Consider the following 26,547-nt stretch of genomic DNA (forward strand, 5'->3'; position numbering starts at 1 on the left):
TATAATTTAATTTTATCAAGTATTTTATAGTATCAATATTATTAATTTTATAATTCCATTATTCTATTATATATCCTTATATATTTACTTTAAAAAATTTATTTTCTAGCAATAATTTAAATAAATTATTAACATTAATTTTAATAAATTTAAAAATTATTTTTTATTAATTTTAATAAAATATTTATTTATTTGATTTAAATTATATTATAATATAATTTAATCGTTTTTTTATAATATTATAAAAAATATTGAATTAATATAATTTATTATGTGAGAAAAATAATTTAATAATTTTTTTATATATCTAGTAATAAATATATTTATAGTTTGATTTTGAACTTTATTATTTAAAATTTTAAATACTTGTGAGTTCAAAATTAACTTATAATTTCTTAATACTTATAAATTATTTTTTATGAGTTAGACAAAATACTATTTTAAATCTCTAATAAAAAAATAATTAATATATCCAATAAATAAAAGAGAATTTATAATTTGATTCTTAAATTTCACCTTATATTACATTTAAGTTCTTAAATTTTAAAAAATTAATTATTTAATCTTTAAATTTTATATTATATTATACCCTTTAATTTTTAAATTTTAAAAAATTAATTATTTAATTTTTTTAATTTTACTATATAAAATAATTTAATTTTTATAATTAAATTATTATATATATTAAAATTAAAAAAAATTAAAATGTAATATAATATAAAATTTAAAAATTAAAAATTTAATTTATAAAAGTTTAGAGATTAAAATATAATATAGAGTAAAATTTTAAAATTAAATAATTATTTTATAACATAAGTACAATAATTAACATATACGATAAGTAATTCGCCCATGCAATCTAAAACCCTCTTTGCCCCTCCGAAGCTCTACTACTGCAGCCACCGCCTCCTGAAGCTTGCCCTCTGTCTTGATGCACAGAAACTAGCCAGAGGGATTCAATAGGCTGTGGTTTTCACTAATAAGAACTTCTAAAATGGAACCAGAAGTCGAAGAAGGGAGAAGGGAACCGGAAGTCACTAGAGGTTTAGAAAAGAAAATCGTGAAAATTGTTCGCAAGATACTGGAGAAGGAAAACTTGTACGAGTTGACGGAGAAAAAAGTCCGAGAAAAGGCATCGAAGGATCTTGGGATGAACCTCTCCGATGAGCCCCTCAAGTCTATCGTTAGCCGCGCCGTCGAAGATTTCCTTGAAAGGCTCAGAAATCGAGCCCAAAAGTCAGTTGACTAAGCTTAATTTGAGGTCAGTTTTTACTACTATTATTCATTCTTCAGATTGAGCTTTGCATTTTGATTTCTGGGTTTATCTTAATTTTGTTGATTTTAATGGTGGATTATGGTAGTTTACGAATGGTTAGGGTATTGGAGAGAGCGTAAGCCCTGCTATGCTCTGTTTGGCTGTGAAGTAATCAGGCCCTTATAAGTTATATCTTTTAATAGTCTCAATTGGAGTGGAAATTGGGATAGAGTGTGTTTGCTGTTTGAATTTTGTGAATTTACTGTTTGTGTAATAAGCATCTCCCTGTTTTCACATATTTTGTACATAATACTCCGATTTAAGTTCGTTCTATCTATCCATCCTCTCACTTTTCGATTCTTTCTGCACAAGTTGTTAATTTTCTATTATTTTTATAGGGTAGAAAGGTTTCTTATGGATTGGTGAACATCCAAAGTTTATAGTTTGATTATAGTTTTATGCTCATCATTACTAGTTTTAGAGGCTTGAAAGAATTTTGGGCAGGTTTCTCTAACTTTGGTGCTCTCAAATGCAACTTGGCATTGAAAATAAGTGCCCTTCAATCTTAGGACTTTTCAGAAGAACTATAGTTTGTTGAAGTTGTTAGTACTCCATTATTCGAGCTTTAAAATACATACTTGAATTGATTGAGAATTTTGTGGTCCTTTTTTTTTAATGGATAATCAACTAAGTTCATATCCAATTCTTCAGTTCTTTTTCTGTCCTGTCAGCCCAGTTATTTTTCACCCTTCTGTTTTCCATGTACTATCCTCTATTTTGTACTTGTAAAAGAGCTGTGTTCATGTGAATTTGGCAATATGTAAATTTAGAGGCTTAAATAGTTTGAGAGGAATCTAACTGAACTCATGCCGTTTTGGTCAAGTTATTTTTGATTTCATTACTGCTGCTTGTTTTTGTAATGAGCAAAATGATATCCTTTTCTTTGCACAGGATATGCTTACTCAAATTTCTTACCATCTTGTGCTTTGAATACCTTACTGCAGGAAAACAAAAGATCTTCCGGTGGATTTGAGATGTAATTTTATCAGAAGCATAGATTTGCTTGACTTGGATTGTCTCAATACCAGGTGAAGAGCCTGTTATGTTAGTAGTAATCTGCTGCAATTATATGCTGTGTTGATACACTGAAATTGACCTTGGATTTATTTTTGATTAAAATTACTCAAAAAGGCAACAGCTTTGTGATGAGACACTGAAATTGACCTTGGATTTATTTTTGATGCGTTAGTTTTACATCTTTTATAGCATTCATCAACTCCTATTCATTATCTGTAGTCCTCTAGTCCTTGTTTGTGTAAAACCACACCAAACTTCTTATAAAGACACTGACCAGAGCAGAACTTTATTATATTGAAAATTAAAATAGCAAGTTATAAACTAATATCCATATCATAACAAGCTAGTCCTGGATCATAAAATCAACAAATTTCTTGATCAATACATCCCTCTCACTGCTGGTTGTGAACAAGTGAAAGCAATGTTCCTCACCTTTTGTTTCATAAAACTCCACTTTCCCACCCCACCCGCTGTTCCCCAAAATTCTATAATAATTTTCTCCCCTGATTCTCAGCCAATCTTTCTCTGCCACACACACCAACACTTTATCGCACGCTAGTTTTGATAAATTCGGATCCATTGCCGGATTCAATTTCGGATCACCATCACACCCGGAACTTGTTGGACACATGTACTTGTACATTTTATCTTCCTCCTTGCCCCCGAAGAATGGATGCACAATTAGTACGCCAGTTATGTCTAAACCAGCCAATCCAATAGCACCAGCTTGGACTGCAACATAGTGGGCTATATTTGCCCCAGCACTCTCCCCTACGAAAAAAACCCGCCCAAAATCCATATGCTTGTTGAGCCATGGTTCGGGCCCTAGACCGTTGGAGTGACTAGCAATCCATTGGAGGCCGACCCATGAATCGTCATATCCAATTGGTAGAGGGTGCTCTGGTGCTAACCTATAGTCGATTGAAATGGCAATGACATTAGCCTGAGAAACCAAAGAAGTAAGAAAGTTTTTGGTCACAACATCAAATGGTGATCCGATGCAGAAACCTCCACCATGGTAGTGGACGACGAGGGGCAATTTTCGATCTGGGTTGTGGAGCTTGGGGATGAAGATACGAGCCTTGACACCAGTCTCAATCGAGACAACAACATCTTTAGATTGTACCCCTGTTTCGGGGTCTGGGCCTGCAGGAACATGGACCATGCTCATGTACCTATGTATTCGACCATCCTTGTAAACTTTGAAGAAGGGTGGAAAATCATGGGTTATTTCATTAGCGCTTGAATCCATATCAATATTGGAAAACAGAGAAAGGTGAGACGTGGGAGTTATTGAGAAGCTTGTGCGGCTGTGATAAGGAGCAAACCAGCTCGTCATGGAATTCCAGGAATAAAACTGGTGGGTGAAACAGGGACTGACAGCTATAACCAGGATTTTTCTGGCCCAGAAAAGAAAATGTGGCACCTCGTCTGTAAGTCAGCAAGAGGTAGTTGATTGTACCTGTAAGTCAGCAAACATCGCATCTCTTCTTTTCTAGATTAGATCACTATTCACTCTATATATTAATAAATTTCAAGAGCCCTCAACAGTGCGCTTATTAATAACATGCTGATATAAATAATATAAAATAATAATAATATAAATAATTATTATTATTTTTTAAAAAATAAAATTTGTCTAATAAGTTATTATTTATATAGCATTTTATTGTTTATACAATTAAAATTTTTTTATAATTATCTATTAAAAAAATTATAATTAATTTTATTATTATCACATAAAAAGAGAGAATTATTTATGTTAACGTCACTTTAAATTATACAAATTGATTATTATGAATTAAAAATATTTTAATGAATAAAATTTTAAAATTATATATATATATATATTAAATTAAAACAATTTGTCACGACTAACCTATGGCTAGGGCACTAAGACTGGACCACCTACTCGAGGCCTGTAGTAAGCCCAACTATTCACTTAACCCAACTCTAAGGCCCATTTGGGCCCAATTTCAAGAAATCAACCGGACAGAGTCCGGCCATAAAATGGACCTACCAACGGGGAGTTTTGACTCACTCGACCTGTAAACATAATAAATACTCAATTGGGGAGCTCAGCTCACCCTCCATATACTCATCAGCATAAAAATAAATGGGAGCTCAGCTCTCTCATCCAATCCATCAAACATACATAGGATATTAAGTTTACAGGTCCAAAATAACAATTTAGTTTACAGACCCAAATCAGATCAACATTTCTAACACATGCGGAAATTCTAGGAGTAAATAAAATTACACAAATATTGATAAACAACCTGCGAAGGAGAAAAGCAGGTTAACCGCAATAAAATCCTCCTGTAGCCTGCTCAGAGAGTAAAATATCAATTTTAACCATAATCTCTATAACTATCTAAAACTAATGCACCCTGTAGAGTGGAATGCAACATTAACAACATTTTCACATCATAACATCAAAAAGGTAATTTGGAGCACTCACACACCCTATAGTATCAGTCATAATATATGGGAGCTGATCCTCTATACAGCTCTCTTAAATCCAACCTGGTGCCAGCGAAGAACTCAAGCCGGACTTTCGCTTAATAAACCAAATCGAGGGTCCCAGCGAAGAACTCAAGCCGTGACTACCCCTCGAAGGATCGGGTCCCAGCGAAGAACTCAAGCCGTGACTACCCGTCCTATCCATAGTTCACACCACATCACACGCACACCAACGCACGTACACTGCTCCAAATTACCACAACAACATCCATGGCACTTTAACAGTTATCAATGCAACATAAATCGTGCCTAGAGTTTAACTACATAAATATATGCATATAAGTGATGCATGGGCATGCTTGAACACATAATAATATCGAAATTACAGTTAAAATTAATATTTTACTTACAAACTTGACGGTGGTCACTGAGGCGGCTGGGCGGAGGAAGAAGGCTGTCCCGGCTCACCTGACAATTACATTATAATTTTTAATATAAATGACTCAATACAATCAAGAAAAGACCAAATACGTCATAAGTCGTGCCGAAAATCCGGCAGAATCTCCCCTATACCTAGGACCTACCCAACCTGCAAAAAGGGCTCAAAACACACTTCTATATTCACAATCCATATATCCACAACTCAATCACATCCCACAGCCCCTCCTGGGCCCATCAAATCAGTCATCCATCACAATATGTAAAATTTCAATTTAGTCCTTATAATTGATCATTTTTGCAAAAACTACCCAAACAAGCTCTAAAAATTCTAAAACTTTGCCTCGAGGTCCTTAGCAATATTACTAGGCTATTGCAAAAAGAATCATAATTTTCTGAACTACCACGAATATTTTATGGATTTTTAATCCTATTTAAGCACTAGAAAATTACGAAAAAGTAAGGTTCGGGTTTACCTTTGCCGATTCCGACTTCGGGGACGCGCTCGGGACGTCTGATAATGGGGGTAGCCAAAACCTTGGTCCAATTCGGAGACTTTTCCGATAACGGGTCCATCTGCCCAAATTTGCGCACTTGGCCAATCAGCCGAATTTCCGCGAATTGAGGATACCTACACGAAGCCCACAACACGGGGGTTAGTACATAAATTTTTTTCAGAATTTTTTAAGCTCATTTAATGCTTGAAAAGACATTGCGAAGTTCCGTGGGACCCATCGAAAAACGGTGTCGGAAAATTTTGAAATTTATGTCGCCGCGAAGCTCTTGACGAGTGGAGCGCTCTGGTACTCTCGGTTTTCTCGTGGGATTCACGGTTTGTGAGAAATCTAGCCCGAAAGTCAAAATGGGCTAAAACTTCCCGGGCAAAAATTGAACAAACCGCTCAATGGATTTCGGTGTCTATGGAAAGCTCTCGTCGAGTAGATGATTTTAGAAACAAGACCCGGTCCAATTGGTGGCCGGATAGGCCGAATTTGGGCCGGGAAGTTGAAACGTTACGCGCACGCGCTGCCCCTTCGTGGCCGTTTCCTGCGTTCGAGCGGCGCCGTGGGGAGGACCGAGGTGAGGCGCCGGCGAGGTGGGAAGGCAGTGGAGGCGGCGGCGCGGCAAGGGGAGGAGGGAGGAGAGAGAAAAGGGAGAGAGAAAAGAGAGAGAGAAGGGAGAGAGGTCGGCGCGCGGGAGGAAGAAGGAAGAAGGAAGAAAAAGAAAAGGTCGGTCCGATTCGGTCCGGTTCGATTCGGCCGGTCCAATTCATGATACAAAATTTTAAATTTTTTACTCTGCCTCGGGACCAAAAACGAGGTCCAAAAATTCCGAAAAATTTTCAGAAAACTCAGAAAAATACGTAGATTCCAAATATATTTTTAGTTTTGCCACGTGGTCTTTAAATTAATTTTTAAAAATCATCAAAATTTATATTTTCGGAAAATCGAACCCGATTTTTAAAATCCGAAAAATCTCAAAAAAATTTCTAAAATTTAAATAAAATTAAAATACCAAAAGTGCTCATAAAATAATAAAATTTAAAATTTTGGGGTGTTACACAATTGATACATCTTATTAAACCTTACAAACATGGTTTCGTGTTCAAATTAACGGGCTACAAAAAAATTGAATTCAATAACAATGGAAAATTTAGCAAAAATATCAATATTGATATGTATCAATAGAAACTAAGTGAAAGGCCAAAAAAAAATCCCTTAAACTTGAGTTGAATAGTCTATTCAATCCTTAAACTTTATCTGATGTCAATTTAGCCCTTCAATTTTTAATTAAATACAATTAAAAATGATTAAAGAGTTCAATTGACTCGAATGAAGTTTAGAGATTGAATTGGCCATTCAACTAAAGTTCAAGAATTTATTTTAGCCTTTGGCCATAGAAACTATTATCGAAGTGCTTACCTAATGTAAAAGTTTATTATCCTTTAATAAGTAAATTAGTATAAATGATGATTTCTTTGAGTAGTATTATGTTAATTAATTGAGAGAAATCAAGAGATTTTTGTGTCAAATTTGATTTAATATCATTTCAATTTTAATTTAATTTTTAAGCAATTCAATTTATGTCTTATATATATCAGTCTGCTTTGTTATTGAGTCCTTCTGAAATACAATTCTCTCGAAAAAAAATAAATTTTATTTTTTTATAAATAAAGAAAAGTTAAATATTTATATTAAAAAACAAACATTATTTTTTAAGGATTCTTAACCTTTTTTTAATACTCTCATCAATTTAATAATTATGCCTCAATTATAATTCGGGACTAAAATAAGGAATCAAAGCCGACCGTCTGGACTCATCGACTTGGGCGGATTCCAAGCCATAAAACAAATGGCTAAAATTTGTCCGAATTTGAATAAATCGATCAAATTCAGGGTCTGAACCATCGCTGCCCCGGCCAGGTTTACCCGAAAGAGACACTCGTATACCTCAGCAGCAGCAAATTTCTTTCTTAGGAGTCAGTCAGTACAGTAAAAGAAGGAAAAACCCCAAACATCAGAACTCACAATTTCCCCAATTGGTACTGCCATCATCACATAATCAGAAATCCAAAATGGAACCCAAATTGAAAATAAAAATCGAGCAAACAGTTAGGGAAATCCTCCAAGAATCTGACATGGAATCCACCACGGAGTACCAGATTCGGAAGATGGCCTCCAAGAAGCTCGACCTCAACCTCGATATATCCGAATACAGGGCCTTTGTACGCCACGTTGTCAATACTTTCCTAGAAGAGCAGAGAGCCAAAGAGGAAGAAGGAGATAAGAGCAAGGAACAAGAGTTCGATGAAGACGGTGACCTTATCGTTTGCAAGGCCAGTTGCTTTATCTTTCATTTCATTATTGAGTTTCATTATTGAGTAAACTTTTGGTTTTTTAAATCGAATTTTTTTGGGTGGATTTTTTAGCTATCGGATAAGAGGAAGGTGACGATTCAGAACTTCAGGGGAACAACCTTGGTATCAATAAGGGAATTCTACAAGAAAGATGGGAAAGAGCTTCCTACTTCTAAAGGTTGCTTCTTTTCTTTTCTTTTCTTTCTTTCTTATTTTTGTGTGTGGTTAAATGTTTTTGTGTTTCTTCTCGATGTAATATTGAATTGAAGTTGATTTTAGCAAACAGAAATATATATATATAATGTTTGTTAAATTTAAATTTCTGGAAAATGCTAGTTAATTTCAAATTTGATACTGGGGGTGGCCGGGTAGGAAAAGGTAGCAAAAAATAGCAAATTTTTCCAAATTAAAGGATTGGATAAGAGACTTTGTAATGTGGCTATAAGTGGAGATTGGTAGAGTGATGGGTATTTAAGTGACACAGAAAATCGTAGTTAGGACAGTGTTGTCTGTCTTTGAGGGGTTAGTCAGTATGGTCTGAGAGGAGGTACAAAGATGCAGGCTGTGGAATTGTCATCGTGAATCTTGCAGCTCCAGGACTTCCTTTAATTGATTTATGATATAATGGATTAGGAGAAAATCTTGGGCTTGGTACAACTTTCATTTCTACTTGAGTTGTCTGTGATTCCTCTGCTGGGAGTGTTATGCTGTTCAAAATTAAAATTTCCATGGCATCTGTCAGGGGCTCAGCCTCTACTGGTCTCTCAAGTTTCAACATCAGGAATCAATGTCTACCAGTTTTGTGATATTCTCAATGGATAGTGATTATCTTTTGATCTCTGATTTGCTGATGTTCTGCTGCCCTTATCTGGTCACAAACTTCAAGTTTGCCTTCATTTCCTTTCTCAGTACTAAGGTTTTGAATTTCTGGCAACGTGTATTGCACTAAACAATCCAAAACTATTGAGAGTTCGGATCATTAAACTTGATTTATCTGAAAAATATTATGGCATCAAGTCCAAATGATGAACCTGCAAGAATTTTCCAAGTTTTTCATTTGTGTTGATCAGAATGAAGATTGAGAATAAAGGGGAATAGTGATTAAAAAAAAAAATTTATGGACATGCATATGTACAGGATAAATTAATATGGAAAAAGCAGTTAACAGTGAATTATTAATGTAAACTAAATGTGTATAAGGTTTCTGCTTGATCAATGAAACCATCTACATGGTTTCCATTTTCCAAGAAAGATTGTCTTATTATTTCAATGAGAAATACATGATGCCTATAAATGTCAAATTAAGATTTTCATACAAGTTAAACCATCTGATTTGCTGCATTCCTGGATTACAGTTATTCCTTTCAACATGTTTAATTGATAACGAGACATTGTTGTGTTCCAATGGCTTGTTTTCATAATTTCATGTGAAGAACTGACTAGAAAGAGTTGATTGCTAGACTGTTGGTACTCACGAGTAGGCGGGTGAGATCTTGTTTTGCATGGACACGAGACACAACTCTTATGTATTATTGCAGCTCTTTTGTGTGCACGTTAGTTGATTGATTCTTTTTCTGTATGTAATAAGGCTAGTTTAACATATTTTCCTTCTGTAATTTACTTATGTGGTAGAAGAATTTCATGTTAATATGACGAGCCTTGGGAACTAAACTTATGCTATATGTTCAGGGATAAGTCTGAAGGAGGAGCAATGGTCAGCCTTAAAGAAGAACATCCCTGCCATAGAGAAAGCCATAAGGAAGATGGAAGACAGGGTTTGATAAGAGGTGCGGCTTATGTGTGGGTGTATTGGTATTGAAACTTTGGACTCTCTTGGGGATGATACCATATTTGAACCTTGATTTTGCTGCTGGTCGTAAAGTGGCATGACACAGCAAAGCAGACATATGATGCTGCTTTCTTAGTTTTGTCATGCCTCAAGAGGATATTATGACTACTGCTGGTATGTTCTTGGAAAGACAACCTCGAATGAGCTAATCTTTATTCTCTGTTTTCATTTCTTTTTAAACTTATTTCAGAATCTTTCCATATTCAGAGAATTAGTTTTCCATACCTATTATCATACCGAAGGTAAATAGGTGAATAGGAAAACACGATAAAACTTGAAACCATAGTTATATAGATCCATATACTTGCATGCAAAGAAAAATAGTTTGTGCTGCGTAATTTTTTAAGACTTTACATTTGATCCTCCGGCTCTAACAAGAAAATATCTTGCAGCTACACCTCGTACTTGTTATTTTTGCCACTATGATTGTGAACCATTACAAATTACTGCAAATAAAAATCCTGGAAAATAGTGCTGTTCAGCGCTTAATTGCATTAGTACCTACGTCAAACGCAGCACTTGCTAACAGTGCAAGATAATGTTAACATCCAAAACATAACAAACAACAATTAACCCAATAATTAGGTTAAGTAATAATAGATGGCATGACCACGGACAAGCGAAGCTACAGTAACTGCACAGACACTTGTTTTGCCACCATGGTGGCCTCTTTTAGCCGGCTTAGCCTAGTCCGGCCATGAAAACTCCAGTTTTTTAATAAGACATCACTACTACCACCATCTCTAATCTGCCATATTTACATGATAGTTGAGAGATAATTCTCTGGTATCCTAACATTACATAGAAAGTAACATCAGGCTTTTTATTTGGCCCTATCAATTGGGGACACCTTGAATACACTACAGAGAGAAGGCATCCAAGCCAACCCCCTAGAGCTTTTGTTCTGTCTGGGTTCCAAAGTAGCGGAGCTTGCAGCCATTCTCATCTTCTCAATCAAGGTTTCAGTATTTCCCTGCTCTGATAAAATTTCCTCCAATTGCTTTGGATTGATGATCAATTTCACTTTCCATACTCCGTGACCTTGCGACGGCAGGACCTGAACAGCTGGTCCATTCTCTGCGGTCTCTCCGAAATCCACTAATTCTGCCCCAGATGAAAGCTTTGGTGACTCAAACCCGTCAAGAAACCTCATACCTTCCTTCCTTGCAACCCCTACAGACATTGGCATCTCCTGAAGTGGAAGAAGGTAGTAAAATTGCCCACCAATAAGGTACTCGTAGCTAGACAGTGGAGACGAAGCATTTCCCTGCCTAAAAATGCCATAACCCGGATACCCCTTAAGGACATCTTTAGCTAGTTTAGGACCTTTGAGCTGTATAATGCCCCCGGAATCTGTAAATACCCTGATATGATTAAGACATTCTCCAGAGACTCCTTTGACAGAGCAATTCCCCATTATAGTTTTGATTCAATCTCCAACTGACAAGCATAACTGCGTAAGTCCCACATTTATATATATATCGAGGAATCTAAGCAGAAACAAGTGGGAGAGGGACAATGAGACGTGACGCCAGAACGAGACGACACAGTTGTGTCCTTTTTTCAAAATGTCGATCGGCTCCATGTGATAGTATACCGTTGTGAGAATTATTTAACTGAGTTTTCGAGGTGATCCAAAGCTAAGGGCAAAAGAATAGAATGCTAAGGTTAGGGGAGTTGAATATAACAGCAAGAAACGACATTTTCGTAAGCGGCTAAATTCAAAGTTCAGGGGCAGGGGATTTGCATTCTGCCTTCGGTGCTTTGGATGATTCACTGTTACAATCTGCGACAAGGAATTATGTCCATGTCTTTTCAATATTATGCTAAAGTAAACAAAGGACAAATATTTCACGTGTCCCGTGACGAGGATTAACTATTAGTTTATTTAATGCATTAGCATCTTTATCCTTTCGAATTAAGTTTGTGTGGCCGAATCTAATTGGGAAGCAAGGAGTAGGCCTCAGTTAGCCCAAAGCCCAGCTGTTTAGACAGTCCAAAAATGTAGGACAGGCCTGTGGATTTCGAGTGGAAAGGTTAAAAAATGTTCCCGTCTAGACAGGAAGCAGCTGATCGAAAGTAAAACTATCATTTTTTGTGCACAAGGTTTTAGTCGAGCAAAATCATTGAAAAATCTTAAGTACTAGGAGATAATTAATTAGCCAATTATAATGGGTTTATCGTATTCGAGTCAAAGACTATTTTTTATCTGACATAACTAAATTCAAGTTTTCATTTATTTAATTTTTTACTTGAAAAAATAAAGGATGATTTATGACGTGAAATTTTAAGAAATTCTCTATAAATTAAATATCATGCCGATGACAATAAATAAAATATTTATAAAAATTATTATATTTAAATTTAATCTTAATTAATATTTTATAAATTAAAATTTATTTTGAATCAAATTAAAATTTATTCTTAATTATTCAAATTCATCCCAAATTAATTATTATTATTTAAAAAATATTAAATTTATTTAATTTTATATATTTTAATTAATAAGTTACATAAAAATTTATTTTTTATTAATAATTTATATTTAAAATTTAATAATTTCATAAAATATTTAAATTCTATTTTATTTAAAATAAAATTTGTAAGATTTATAAATATTATTATAAAAAATATAAATTTTATATTTAATTAAATATTTATATAAATAAATTTAAATAACGAATACTCAATATTTAAAACGTGAATTCGATATAAACTTATCGTAAATATTATTTTTTAAATTTAAATCTATTTTAAATTCGATTATATACTACTTAAATTTATTCTATTACATCGAATTGAATATCTACAAAATATTTGACCTATTATACGGTGTCTACCGTATGTAGAACATTTTGTTAGATAAATAATACTTAATAATTACTTGATAGTTTTAATTTTGGTGGGTTTACTTGTTAGTTTACTATCTCATATACACGACATGCACTATATAATTACTCCACCTCTCGATTGTGAATGCACGGTAACCATGCATAGAAAATCTATCTTATTCCAATATGGCATTCATCTACACGTCCACCTGGCCAATCCAGGCACCACACACCAATCCTAAGGCCTAGTTCCAAAACAACCATGCTTGATTAGGAGTAAGGTGTCGATAAAGAAAGCTTCCACAAAGACCACCACAAAAACATTCATCCCATGTACCAACCATACACTTCCTCACACTTATACCGATTAAATTGCCATTTCATGCATTATTCCACTAAAGCCTCAACTCTGATAGAGGCATTTCATTTAGCACAGAAAAATGGGTTGCAGCTCCTCGAAGAGAATTGAAGCCACTGTTGATGTCTACCGCCCACCCCCATCAAGCTTTGCAGTTTTTGATATCAACTCCATACAAGAGCCATGGCTCTCCGTGGATAATTCTGCTCAAGAAAACCAAGAGAAGCACACCCACCTACCGGCCCCCATACTCGAGAAGCTAAAAAAGTTGGAATCCGATGCTCCTCATTCTTGGGAAGAGGTTAGCAAAGCCCTAGAGGAGCTCAATAACAAAAATTCTATTGCCGCACCTCTAAGGCCGGGTACCCTGACCACGCCGGCGAAAGTTAGCACCACTAATGCCGCCTCCGTCACTCCAACCCCAAAAAAGACACAAGCCCCACTTAAGAGCTCATCTTTTCATACTCTTGAAGAACTGGACGCGAAACTATCTTCAAAACCCCAAAAAGAGCTAAGAAAAATCGAGTCCATGCGCACCGAGTTGAAGAAACCAGAGGCAACGAAGACTGAGTCACGAGTTGTTTTTGAGCCGGCAACCGAGTCAGAGAACGTTATCAAGCCGGTGAAAGAGAACATATTCATATTAAGGGATAGGCTCGAGAGAGAGAAAGAAGGGAATATGGCAAACTATGACAAGATAAAGAAGGACCCACTGAGTGACTATCCAGAGAAGTGTCCACCGGGAGGAGCTGACTCAGTGGTTATCTACACAACGTCGTTACGCGGGGTGCTTAGAACATACGAGAATTGCAACCGCTTGCGCGCCTTATTGGAAGTACACCGAGTGGTGTTCGACGAAAGGGACGTGTCCTTGCATGGAGAGTTCTTGAAAGAGATAAGAGAATTGCTAGGAGAAGATGCGAGCGTACCTAGGGCTTTTGTGAAAGGAAGGTACATAGGAGGAGTGGAGGAGGTGCTGAAACTGAACGAGTCAGATCGACTCGGGAGGATACTTAGTTGGGCACGTGTGGAGAGAGGGGTGGGGAGACAGGGGTGTGAAGGGTGTGGAGGGGCTAGATTTGTGCCGTGTTTGGAATGTGGTGGTAGTTGTAAGGTTTTGGTTGATGGAGTCAAGGAGAGGTGTGGCAAGTGTAATGAGAATGGATTGGTCCTTTGTCCTGCTTGCCTCTAATTAATTGATATTGATGGTATGTTGTGGAGATTTTAGTTTGAACTTGGCATCTTGTGGCTACAAGTGGATGAAGCAATGTATGGGGGTGTGGAGGAGCTTCCAAGTTTGTGTTTGGCGTATTTTTCATGTGATGATTTTGAATTTGACAGATTGAAAGGAAGTGGATTGAGAAAATGTAAATTGTGTAGCTGCATATGTATGTATGGTGATTTTGTCTCTCTACTTTCTTAGAGAAAATTAAGTGATATTAATTAATTAATATATGGTAACACCCATTTTAGCTTATTGTGTGATCATATGCTTTAACATATAAAAAGCAAATTATTGAAGAAAATTAATATGTATATATACAACATATTTATAAAAATTAATAATTATAATTAAATTCAGATGAGAATCACATATGATTCAATATAATCAATACATACATGGATTCATTGAATCATTTTCCATAAAAAACTCTCCAATTGCTTTGCTTTTGCTTTACAATCCCCGGCCTAGCCTTTCCAATTTTTTCCTTCATTAACTTGTTCAATTATTGCCATCAACGAAGAAGGCAAGAAGCAATCCCTAGATGCTAGCACTTTTTATAATTTGGAGTTGGATGCGCAGAGTTGACAAACATGACATCAGTTTAATGGGTTGGGTGGCCTAACCACCCATTGAAACCTTTGCTTTGCTTTGAATGGTGGATTAAGCTCCCAGTGGGTGAACCAATTTTCAATTGCCCACTAATTTTGCCAGCGCAGGCATTGTCTTTAACAACAAAAAGTCACGACTTTCACTTATTTCTGGGTCTTAAGATTAGATTATACTAAGTCTTGAGTTTCATTTGCTTCAGTCACATGAAACAGGGCATTGCCCTCCAACAATTGAATTCTAGAGTGGACTTTTTCTTGAATTTTCCTCTAGAATCTCTCTCTCGCACGATACTTCCATGACTGGTTCCAAGCAGTCTCAATCCTCATCCCAAATCAGGTCTATCTAATTGAAGACCATTTCCAGACAGGGCAATGAAGGCAGCCAAGTATACCAACCATTGTATCTATCTATCCAACTACTATTTGGATGAAGAAGAACATAAATCAGTGCCTAAATATTAATAGGCTCATATTCAAATGGAGAAACAATACTTTCTGCACACAAACTGCTATAAAACATAATAAATATTAGTTCATTTTAGCGTTTTTCACTTATTTGTATGACAAATCAGAGAACAAGAAGGACCATAACAACCTCCATACAAAAACATTAACATGATACATCACACTAGGCTATAACCTCTATTCCACTTCCATAATTCTTCCCCCAAACTCTCTCTCTCTCTCTCTCTCTCTCTCTCTCTCTCTCAAATCCCATTACAGTAAAGCTAAACAGCTCCTCTTTTATCTTCTATTTTTTAATAAACACTTATATTTTCCTTGTATTGTATGTAAATCTGTATGCCTGTATATGGTAAATTGTTCAAGGGTTTTGTTCCTCAAATATGTCCAGGAGAGACAGTGCCTGAAAATCCAGAAATAAAAATAGGTCAGATCAGTGCACATCAACAATAAAACATACAAGATTCTTCATGGTTACATTTGAGTTAAATTACCTCTGGAATGTTGAGTTCAAGCCGGAACTTAGGGCCATCGTAGTGGTGGAGAATTGGCCTGAAGGAGTCCTCTTCCAGTGGTTCATAAATTTTCCTAGTAACAACTCTCACCTGTACACAGATAGAACTGTTAATCCAAAATTATTCAAAACTTTAACATGTCCTCTAACTAATAGACAATTCCTAAATTTATACCTGAGCTGGGAAGCGTGATTCTCCAGAGCATTTCTTGTCCTCCCAGGCCGTAGGATCAATGTTTGTTCCTCCAAAACTTGCGGCCTATACAGCGCATTAGGAGATATCATCAGTTGATTTAACAAAATTAATTACTAATATTCATCGTTTTTTAGATGAACTATTTAGGATAATAATACTAAGTAATTAGACAGCCAATGCATTGTTACATATTATTAATGGCCTTTAGAATGAAGAAATACAAACCTCAAAGATTCCATGGAGTTGGTGGGTGGAGTAGTTGTACAGGAAAAGGGGCAGACCTGGAGTAATCGCCCTCACTGAATCTCGGTAACGTGGAGGCAAACCTACGAATAATAATTCAAGAAACAGTTTAGAAATGGTCCACTGCACTATGATAGTATTCATCTCAAACAAAGAAACAATTTAAGTAAATATGCAGATAAAACTGATAAGAGAGAAAATCAAATCAATCTTTCAAATAGCCTAACATGCCCAGCTAAAGATTCATGAACGAACCATCGAATGCCTAGAACTTTTGTGCATTGAACTCAAGAAGAATAACAGAGAAAAGAATAGTAAAAAAGAAGAAGAGAAAGAGTTTGCAATTGATAGACATACCAAAGAGCTGCCTCTTGAGATTCTCTTGCATAGTATCGTTATTGCAGACAAAGATATAGCCACCAACAGTTTCATTTCTTGCCAGAGACTCCGCTGGTGGAAGTGTCTTAAACCTCTTATCAACAGCACTCTGTTTATCCTTACCATCGTTATTGTTATTACTATCACCGTTGTTCTTCTTGTTAGTATTCTTCTTGCCAATTTTGCCTCCATGATCTTCCTCTCCCTTCTTCTTATTGCCCTTCAGGTGAACATTGATATTGTTGTTATGACTATTCTTTGAATAAGTCCCCTTGTTAAACCCACCATTGATCAGATTGTTTTGAGATCCACCACCAACAACTTGACCAATAGGACCAAGTCCATAACTGTTAGCACTATATCCTATCTTCCACCCATCGTTAAATCCATTTAAATCTGTAGCAGCACCACCACTAGATCCTATCTTCCACCCATCATTGAAACCATCATTCAAACCAGACTCTTTTGACTTGGAATTAATAACAGAATTCACATCACCTCCAACTCTTACATCAAAATTCCTCCTCTCATCTGGCCTCTTTGACACAAAAGAATTGCTCCATATTGAGTCGTTCAGTGACAGATTTGCTAAGCTTGAAGTATGTCGCCTCAGCTGATCACTGAATTGCCAAAACGATTGCTGGTTATTCTCCATCTTCAACTCCAATTCCCTTCGACAACCGATCAAAAAACAATAAAACACGAAATGGGTACCCGAGATACAGCAGAGATAAGATAGATTTTATCTAAGATCAAGAAAACAGGGACCAAAAACGGAGGAAAAGTAAAGGGTCTGTAAATGATGAGAGAAATGAAAGTGGGTGAGAAAGAATAGTTAAATAGGAGAACCTTGAATTAAACACAAGGAAATTTCTAGGAAAGTGAAGAAATTTAAGAATTTGAACGTTTGCTTGTGGATTTGTCAAAGTGGAAAGATACAAAGATTGGTGAATTTAAACAAAATTTTCTACTTTTCTGTTCCCAAAGAAATAATAAATAGCTTCATATTCTAGTTGAATGGTGGCGGTTTGCGTTTGGCGTCATTTAATACCTCAATTTAAGAAAAATTATTTATTAAAATATGACATAAAATTTCTCATGATTTTAATAAATATTTATTTTAATAATTATTAAATTTATTTAAAGTTACACTTTATATTTTAATTAATTCTATGTAAATTTGAATATAAATATTTAATTTAATATTTATTTTATTAAATTTGATTTTTTTTTCTTATTTCTTAATATCAATCCCAAACAAACGTTAACGTAAACAGTCAAATTCAGGGATAGGGAGGTGAGTTGGCAGAAGGAGAGAGTGGATGTTGGGGAGTTTTGTGAAACTTTTTAGGTCTTCTTCAAGGAGGTTTTGTTCAAGATTGCGTTCACACTTACGGATTTGAGGTTTGAAATTCTCTTCTTTTTTTTTTAAATTTTAAATTGCTTGGATTTAGATTTTAACTTACGACTCTAATAATATTAAATTAAATTAAATTAAATTTTTATTTATTTGATAGGAAAATTGTTAATTAATTTTGATTAAATAAAACGCATTGGAGACGACTGTGAGCATGCGAGTGAGGTTTCAACACCCGTGAAGTTGGGCATTACACGGGCGTCGGCACGGCACAGTCTATACACGTGGCCCGGAAAAAGAGCCACAAAGAAGCTGTTTTGTCGGCCATGCCTTGTGGCCCATGTGGGCCATGTCAGTCTAAAGCGGACTCACAAATAAATTTGTGGATAATTTTTTATATTTCCTCCCAACATTTTATCCTATATTTTATTTTTATATTTTAATTTTAATTTATTATTAAAAAATTTTAAAACTTTAATTTTATTTTATACAAATCTCTTTAATATGTTATAATAAGTCTTTAAATTAAAAAAATAATAAAATTATATTTTTATCTCATTTATTTTTATACTAAAAAATATTAATTATTTCAATACCATCTAGATATTAATGTCATTATAACTATTTATTTCTGAAAAGGAAAAAAAAAATGAGAGGATTTACTTTTTTTATTATAAAGTGTTAAAATCATATTTGTAGATGTCCCATTTTATTTAGAATGATTTTTTAATTGAAAATTTTGCTATTATGAGTTAAAGAAATTGTTTAAAAATCAAAATTAAAATTTAATAATTTTTTAATAGTAAATTAAAGTTAAGAGATATAAGTAAAATATGAGATAAAGTTAAAAAAAGAGTTATAAAAATTATCAAATAAATTGATAGCTCATAATTGATTATCATTATATATTTTAAAATTTTAATAAAATTATATTTAATTTATTATGGTTATAAATAAAATATTTAGTAGAGTTATATATCATATTATTTATTTATTATTAAAATAACCATATAATTATTAATTTATTATATAATACACATATAATTTTTTAAAATATATCTATTAGTTATGTATATATATTTTTTTTTATTAAAAGAATGAATATTATAACTAATTGAATTATTATTTGTAATATTTTTTATATCCATCTAAAGAAGCTTTAATAGGTTTACGGGTTTATTTAACTATTTAACTGTTTATTAATTATTAGTTATATTTAATAATTAAATTAAATATTTTTTAAATAAATTATTTATTTATTTTTATATTTATATAAATGTCCACACCCTTCTAACTCGAATCGAATGCCATCTATCCATTTATTAGTAGTGATAGTGATTTGGGCTAGTAGTAATAATGGTAAAAATAATGTTAAGCATTATCATTAATAACTAGGATATGTAACAATAATAGGCAGAGATAGATTTTGGGCTAATGTTTAAAAGGGCTAATTTTAAGGTTTTGTTTGATATTGGTATTAAATCATCATTGAGAAAAAATATACATATATAAAGTAGAGGATATTATGAATTAATTTAAAAATTAAATTTGATATATTTTAATTATAAATTTTAAAATAATTAAATATTTTTTAAATTATTTTTTTAATAATATTAAAAATAATATTTTTCTCAAAATTTAACTTCCTGATCTCAACCCACAAGGCCAATCAAAGCCTAAGTTGTGTTTTAGGCTTTAAGGGTGTTTTAGTGTTTATTGGGGGTGAGGGGACCAGCTCCATTAGTAGACTACTCAGCTTCAAATACAAATTTTGGGCCCAAATCTAACTTCTATAAAGTTTAGTTCTGAATTTTGGGGTGAGGTATTTTTTTTTTAACATTAAAAAATAATTATGATTAGATGGTGTTTAATTTATTTTATAAGTCAATTAAATTTACTTATAAGTCAGGTAAATTTATTTATAAATTAAAAGTTATAAATAAATTAATATTTAATTTAACAAATAAGTTTAAAAAATTATTTAAAATGAATCGAAAGTTATATGTAATGTATTAACACAACTCATTTTAAAATTACTTTTTTAACTAAATAAAAGATTATGTTATTATAATAATTTTTAAAAATATTAATATTATCCTTATTTTAATAACTACATTACTCAATTATATATTATTTTTTATTATTTTAACAAATTAATTTATTTTAGATATTTTTTAACTAAACATTTAAATTATTTAAAAGTTAATTTTAAAGAGTTTTATTAAATAATTAACTACTATTTTTTTGAGTTAACTTATAAATTAAAAGTAGGTAGCTAATCTAAATACTCACTTAGTTTACCATAACTTGAAGATAAACAAAATAGAAAAATTAAATAAACATTAATAAATTTTATATTCACTGAGTTAATTTTTATGTATCGAGATTATTTTTTTCAAATACTATTAATAAATTTTTTTATTAATTTGATATATTTAGAATAAATAATTTTAAAATATTTTTAATGAAATTAAATTTTATTAATTTTTAAAATTAAATTTTATTAATTTTTAAAATTATAAAATTATGAATTAAATTCATCATAAGAAAATAAAAAAAAGGGACTAAATATTTCTACATGCAATCCAATGTGGGTATAAAAAGAGTCATCTTATGAATAGGCAAATAGAGTTATTTCTGTCATTAAATAATTTTAAAATAATAAAAAATTTAAATTTGGAATTGAAATTCTGATCCGTAATCATTGGGAGAGTATTCATGCTGAATATATTCCGAACAGAATCTGTGGATTAAACCGGTAAATCAGCCGTTAAATCAGTTGGGGTTTATAATCGAATGATTTAAAGATTAAATCAGTGTAACTCAGTTAAATTATTTAATAAATTTTTTATTTTTAGTATTAATATAAAGAATTTAACTTAAAATCTTATAAAAAAAATCTTTAAAATAAAAATTAATTAATTATGCTAACTTGATAATTTTTTTTAATATATTTATTTTTTAACATTTATTTAATATTTTATAAATAATAAAAATAAAATTACACATTATATTACTTAATATTTTTATATAAAATTTAAAAATATTATTAAAATTTATTAAATATAACATAATAAATATTAAAATTTTATTTTAAATAATAAAAAATTTTAATTAATATTTTATTAATTCAATAATTAATTGTCTAGTCAAATTTTAAGCCAGATTTAATAACACTGCTTTGGACGGGCGGGAAGTCACGTGTGTAAAATAGGGAAAAAAAAAAAAAATCAAATTCAAGTTTCAAAAATTGACCCGTGAGCGAGGGGAAATACGTGCAGAGAGAACCCACTTAAATGCTGCGATAACAGTTGGGGCATTTACAGGCCAAGCCCAAAGATTGAAGGTTGTTGGTTGTTCGGAGTAGTTAAACGGCTAAACCAAATGAAGAACAGCAAACCCTATTTGCAATTATCGCCAAGCATTTGTTCACTACCTAAACCAACTGCTGGCGGATTCTCCAACAAACCCAAATTAAACCAGCAAACAAAACTCTCTTTGTCAAGTCCTTCTCTTCCTCTGATAACCCAAAGTTGCAGACTTTTAAATCTTTCACATTTTCAGAAGGGGAGAGCAAGAAAGAGATCAGCTGAGCTGACACACAGATATGGCAAGCATTGCTGGTTCTTGTTCTTCCAGTGTTCTGTTTAGAAGCCGAGATATAGGTGGCAATGGAGCTTCTCTGCCTCACTACAATGGACTTAGACCACTGGATAATATGCAAATGACTTCCCTTAGAACTAAGTCAAGTGGGTTCATTTCTACTTCAGGTATAAGTTCTTCATCACCCTTTTACATTTTACTCAAATTTTCCCAGTGCCATTGGTGATCTACGGGTTTGCATTTGGATGTCAATTGTGTCGCTTTACGTTAAACGCATCTCTTCTTTTTCTTGACTAACAAATTCAAAAGTATTATGTACTAGTTCTGTTACTTCTGTGATTCCTTAGAATAGTAAGTTAGGGAAAATTACAGAGAATTTTATTTGGTCTCTACATGGCAGTTCATAAATTCTCATAAGTAGCATGTTTTTCGTGATAGATTGAAAGGAATGACTAATGAGCAATGGCAATTTTCTATCTTGTAATTTTGATTGGAAATCACGATTTTCCAATCCTTCTCTAAATATATAATTGCATAATTGAAATTCATACTCAGCCGGATCACTAGTTTCTTGTTATTCCACAAATCACGTACTTATCCTTGAATTAAATCCAGCAAGTAATCATATATATAACTACATATAACTTTTATTTAACAGACCTCATCCAATCAATTTGGATCAACAACAACAACTTGCTAAGATGCACTGATTACCTCCAAATTTACTCTAGCTCCACCTTTCATGTAACATTATTGATTAGTTCATTGTTTGAGTTGTTGCTCCTTCGCTGTTGATTGCTAGTGTCGAGATATGTACTTTCTGATTCTAAATTTGTTTGTTTTTGATATGCTTTTCTGGTGAATTACCTACTTTTTTCTTAGGATATCTTTGGTTAATGAATTCCACAAAACTTTGTGTAATTCAATTGAGTTTTACATTTTGTATGTTTAGTTTGAAAAAACTTTAGATTTCAATCATAGAAGTTCAATTCTATGGAATTGGTTATAACTAAAATCAAATTCTATTAAAAGAGAGGTGGAATTTCAAATGAATTTTGCAAAATTAATTCTTTCACAGACTCTCTCTCTCTCTCTCTCTCTCTCTCTCTCTCTCTCTCTATATATATATATATATATATATATATATTTTTTTTTTTTTTTACATACATAACATTTGGAATAATATATTAAAAATAATTTTTGCATAATTAATATAAACTGATTACTTGCTAAAAAAAAACTTGTTTATTAAGAATATTGCTAAAATAGGTTGATTCTAAATTATATAATAAGAATAAGTTTTATCCGATATAATGTTATGAAGTATAGATTTTTTTTTTTAAATTCAGGATATTTTGAGAAATAAGGATTAATTGAAAAAAAAAAGGATAAATTAATTTCAATTATAAAATTATACCAAGCATGAATTATATGGAATTCAGTTGAATTTTACATTTTAATTTGTACCAATTACCAAACAAAAGGATTCATTATCCTATGACAAATCATTTAATTCTTGGTGACATCTTGTCTAGGATTTAACTCTAATTTATTTTACCATTTTCAGCTCCAAAATCCAGAAGAGTAAGAGCCATGGCTTCTCCAAATGTTTTAGCTCCCCAGCGAGAAAAAGATCCCAAGAAACGAGTTGTCATAACAGGAATGGGGCTAGTCTCAGTTTTTGGTAGTGACGTTGATACATTCTATAACAAACTACTTGAGGGAGAGAGTGGGATTAGCCTAATAGATAGGTTTGATGCTTCTACTTTCTCTGTCCGCTTGGCGGGTCAGATTCGTGATTTTTCTTCGAAAGGGTACATTGATGGGAAAAATGATCGCCGTCTTGATGATTGCTGGAGGTACTGTCTAGTTGCTGGTAAGAGGGCCCTTGATGATGCCAACCTTGGCTCTGGTGTGCTTGACAAAGTAAGTCATGTACTCTTGGTTGCTGAATGTGATTCACATATTGTTAAACTGGACACTAAGGATGAAATTTCTATTTTTTGTTTTTGAATCTGTCCTCCAGATGGACAAAACAAGAATTGGAGTGCTGGTAGGAACTGGGATGGGAGGTTTAACAGCTTTTAGTAATGGAGTTGAAGCTCTTATCCAAAAGGGATATAAGAAGATAACTCCATTTTTCATTCCTTACTCTATAACCAATATGGGTTCAGCATTGTTAGCTATTGATACTGGCTTAATGGGACCTAATTACTCCATTTCAACTGCTTGCGCAACTGCAAATTACTGCTTCTATGCAGCTGCTAATCACATTAGAAGAGGCGAAGCAGACGTTATGGTGGCTGGGGGCACTGAGGCTGCTATCATGCCTACTGGTGTCGGTGGTTTTATAGCTTGCAGAGCATTGTCTCAAAGAAACGAAGACCCCAAGAAAGCTTCAAGACCTTGGGACAAGGATCGCGATGGTTTTGTCATGGGAGAAGGTGCTGGGGTACTGGTAAATAGAAGCTCATTTCCTTTGATATCTGTTTCTGTTGGCTTTGTAACTTAATAGTTCATCTATATGAGTACACTCTTTAAGAGTTAGAATTTTGTTCGATAAGAACAGATTATGGAGAGCTTGGATCATGCAATGAAAAGAGGAGCCAATATAATTGCAGAATATTTAGGAGGCGCTGTAACTTGTGATGCTCATCACATGACTGATCCTCGGTCTGATGGACTAGGAGTTTCAACTTGCATAATCAAGAGCTTAGAGGATGCCAAAGTTTCCCCTGAGGAGGTAAGACCTTCCGCTGATTTCTTGACAAAAAGGAAATTAATAATGTGCTTTTGCTGAGAAACAATCTTCCTCATAGTTATGGATCCTAATATGAAGTTAGCTGTTTATGATTTACAGGTGAACTATGTTAATGCTCATGCAACCTCAACACTTGCAGGGGATTTGGCTGAAGTTAATGCCATCAAGAAAGTCTTTAAGGACACATCAGAGATAAAGATGAATGGCACTAAGGTAAGATAATTTTACCTTTCATACTCACAGTAAATCAATGAAATTATGCAGTTGAATTTTAATTTTATTAAAAATTAAATGCACCATTCCATTCATTTAACTTCACAAAGGAAAACGACATTGTAGCTAATTGCTATGTTCTTTTTTTTTTCTTTTGTCTTAGTCAATGATTGGACATGGGCTCGGTGCTGCGGGTGGACTAGAAGCCATAGCAACCATAAAAGCAATCACCACAGGATGGCTGCATCCAACTATCAATCAAGATGTAAGCACCAGAACTTATTCTTACTCATACGCCATTTTATTTCATTCCAATAACAACTTCCAAACGCATTTTCATGCCCTTGTATTCTAATATTTGTAGAACTTAGAACCTGATGTCACAATTGACACTGTTCCCAACATGAAGAAGCAGCATGAAGTCAATGTTGGTATGTTTCTCTCTCTCTCTCTCTCTCTCTCTCTCTCTCTCTATGTGTGTGTGCGCGCGCGCATGAGCTCATATGTATATTGTCTGTGTTCTTTTATCTACATCGCTGCATCCTACCATTTGACAAAGGAGTTTGATTTCTGATTTTTCATCAACTTCATTGCAGCTATCTCAAATTCATTTGGCTTTGGTGGGCACAATTCAGTGGTGGTTTTTGCTCCATTCGCACCTTAATAAAAATTCAAGCCAAACAGTAATTCTTCTTTCATCTTTCCATTGATTTTTGGTTTCAAACTTGGGTCAAGTTTCATAGGGATAGATTTGATATCAGAAGCATTCATGATTTTTGCTGTGATGAGTACCAAAGATTGTGCGGCCCATTCGATATCTTGTAACTCGTGTAATAAAATTGGATTTGGTGTTTCTTAATAAGCGAATAAAAGCATTCATGTTGTCTCCTTGCTGGCATTCTTTTCTTTTCTACGAATATAAACATGAGTCTGGAGTGGACATGCGAATTCTTGAGCACTGAGAATTGGATTCAATTTTTTGAGAAAACAAATATTTCTGAAGGAAGCTGCCTTCATGTTTTAAACTTACATCATTAATCAAGACTTGAGATGTGTGAATTAAAGTGCATTCATTTTGATTGACTACTCACTATGTACATTGCATGTTTCACCCTCAACTTCTCATCCTATTAATGGAACTAACAAAAAGTTTAGCCAAAGCAGGCGGACAATGGGGGGAGACAGATGCCTGCCATAATTATTAAGAAAGTCTTAAATATGGTATGCTAATCTTTTGCAAGTTGCCCATCACCCAAAGAATCAGTGTAAAGAAAATTTTCTGGCTGGTGACAGTAACTTCTCAGAGATTCTATTTGTAGATATATGGTATCGCTGCATTAAAGTAAACTTAGCTTTAACACCGACATTAAAGTTAGTGATCCCACTTGCTAGGTGCTAATCACTGTTTTAGCCAGCGGATTAGACTAATCAACACACCACACCAACCCACACCCCCCCCCCCCCCCCCCCTCCCCCATTGGGTTAGCTTTGATGTTGATACACAAGAGTGTGCTATCTAATTTTAAAAAATACTTAAAAAATTCCCATGTCACATAGTTTATTTTTTTATTCTTCATTTTTATAATTTTTTTTATATAAAATATTAACTTATCATATTAAATATAATATTTTATTTAAATATTTTCAAGTTTCAATTACTCTTATCACATAAAAAAATATAATAATTATTTAAAAAAAAATTTTACGTCTTTTAATAATTTTATTAAAATCTTTAAATTTACAATTTTAAACATTATAAAATTATGCTCATCATAATCTATAAATATATCTAAAAATCAATTATTTTTTTAATTAAATTTTCGGTCATCAGCAAAAGGCTTAATTATTAAAAAAAATTT

General features: G+C 33.3%; 7 protein-coding genes across 7 annotated transcripts; 4 read left to right on the forward strand and 3 right to left on the reverse strand.

The window, feature by feature from the left end:
- The first annotated feature begins 851 nt into the window (after nt 1-851).
- Nucleotides 852-2,511, forward strand: LOC110637018 (mediator-associated protein 3). Its single transcript, XM_058137529.1, has 2 exons — nt 852-1,261; nt 2,260-2,511. Exon 1 carries the CDS (start codon nt 995-997, stop codon nt 1,247-1,249), a length of 255 nt encoding a protein of 84 aa, XP_057993512.1. The 5' UTR covers nt 852-994; the 3' UTR covers nt 1,250-1,261; nt 2,260-2,511.
- Nucleotides 2,512-2,587: 76 nt separating this feature from the next.
- LOC110637017 (2-hydroxyisoflavanone dehydratase-like) lies at nt 2,588-3,700 on the reverse strand. Its single transcript, XM_021786933.2, has one exon. It carries the CDS (start codon nt 3,669-3,671, stop codon nt 2,676-2,678), a length of 996 nt encoding a protein of 331 aa, XP_021642625.2. The 5' UTR covers nt 3,672-3,700; the 3' UTR covers nt 2,588-2,675.
- A 3,837-nt stretch (nt 3,701-7,537) lies between these two features.
- On the forward strand, nt 7,538-10,123 carry LOC110637020 (RNA polymerase II transcriptional coactivator KELP). The gene is made up of 3 exons (XM_021786936.2): nt 7,538-8,069; nt 8,163-8,268; nt 9,780-10,123. Exons 1-3 carry the CDS (start codon nt 7,809-7,811, stop codon nt 9,869-9,871), a joined length of 459 nt encoding a protein of 152 aa, XP_021642628.2. The 5' UTR covers nt 7,538-7,808; the 3' UTR covers nt 9,872-10,123.
- A 275-nt stretch (nt 10,124-10,398) lies between these two features.
- LOC110637019 (uncharacterized) lies at nt 10,399-11,656 on the reverse strand. Its single transcript, XM_021786935.2, has one exon. The coding sequence runs from the start codon at nt 11,354-11,356 to the stop codon at nt 10,763-10,765; it is 594 nt and encodes a 197-aa protein (XP_021642627.2). The 5' UTR covers nt 11,357-11,656; the 3' UTR covers nt 10,399-10,762.
- A 1,248-nt stretch (nt 11,657-12,904) lies between these two features.
- LOC110637029 (uncharacterized protein At3g28850) lies at nt 12,905-14,605 on the forward strand. The gene has a single exon (XM_021786952.2). It carries the CDS (start codon nt 13,211-13,213, stop codon nt 14,318-14,320), a length of 1,110 nt encoding a protein of 369 aa, XP_021642644.2. The 5' UTR covers nt 12,905-13,210; the 3' UTR covers nt 14,321-14,605.
- An 863-nt stretch (nt 14,606-15,468) lies between these two features.
- Nucleotides 15,469-17,743, reverse strand: LOC110637030 (B2 protein). Its single transcript, XM_058137527.1, has 5 exons — nt 16,734-17,743; nt 16,359-16,459; nt 16,113-16,196; nt 15,918-16,028; nt 15,469-15,826 (listed from the first exon to the last, which is right to left on the reverse strand). Exons 1-5 carry the CDS (start codon nt 17,407-17,409, stop codon nt 15,785-15,787), a joined length of 1,014 nt encoding a protein of 337 aa, XP_057993510.1. The 5' UTR covers nt 17,410-17,743; the 3' UTR covers nt 15,469-15,784.
- A 3,695-nt stretch (nt 17,744-21,438) lies between these two features.
- On the forward strand, nt 21,439-25,576 carry LOC110637077 (3-oxoacyl-[acyl-carrier-protein] synthase I, chloroplastic). The gene is made up of 8 exons (XM_021787017.2): nt 21,439-21,881; nt 23,282-23,640; nt 23,741-24,172; nt 24,284-24,457; nt 24,575-24,688; nt 24,852-24,953; nt 25,053-25,119; nt 25,285-25,576. Exons 1-8 carry the CDS (start codon nt 21,719-21,721, stop codon nt 25,350-25,352), a joined length of 1,479 nt encoding a protein of 492 aa, XP_021642709.1. The 5' UTR covers nt 21,439-21,718; the 3' UTR covers nt 25,353-25,576.
- The last annotated feature ends 971 nt before the right edge of the window (nt 25,577-26,547 follow it).

The sequence above is a fragment of the Hevea brasiliensis genome, chromosome 16 (assembly GCF_030052815.1).
Source record: "Hevea brasiliensis isolate MT/VB/25A 57/8 chromosome 16, ASM3005281v1, whole genome shotgun sequence".
NCBI classification, from domain to species: Eukaryota; Viridiplantae; Streptophyta; class Magnoliopsida; order Malpighiales; family Euphorbiaceae; genus Hevea; species Hevea brasiliensis.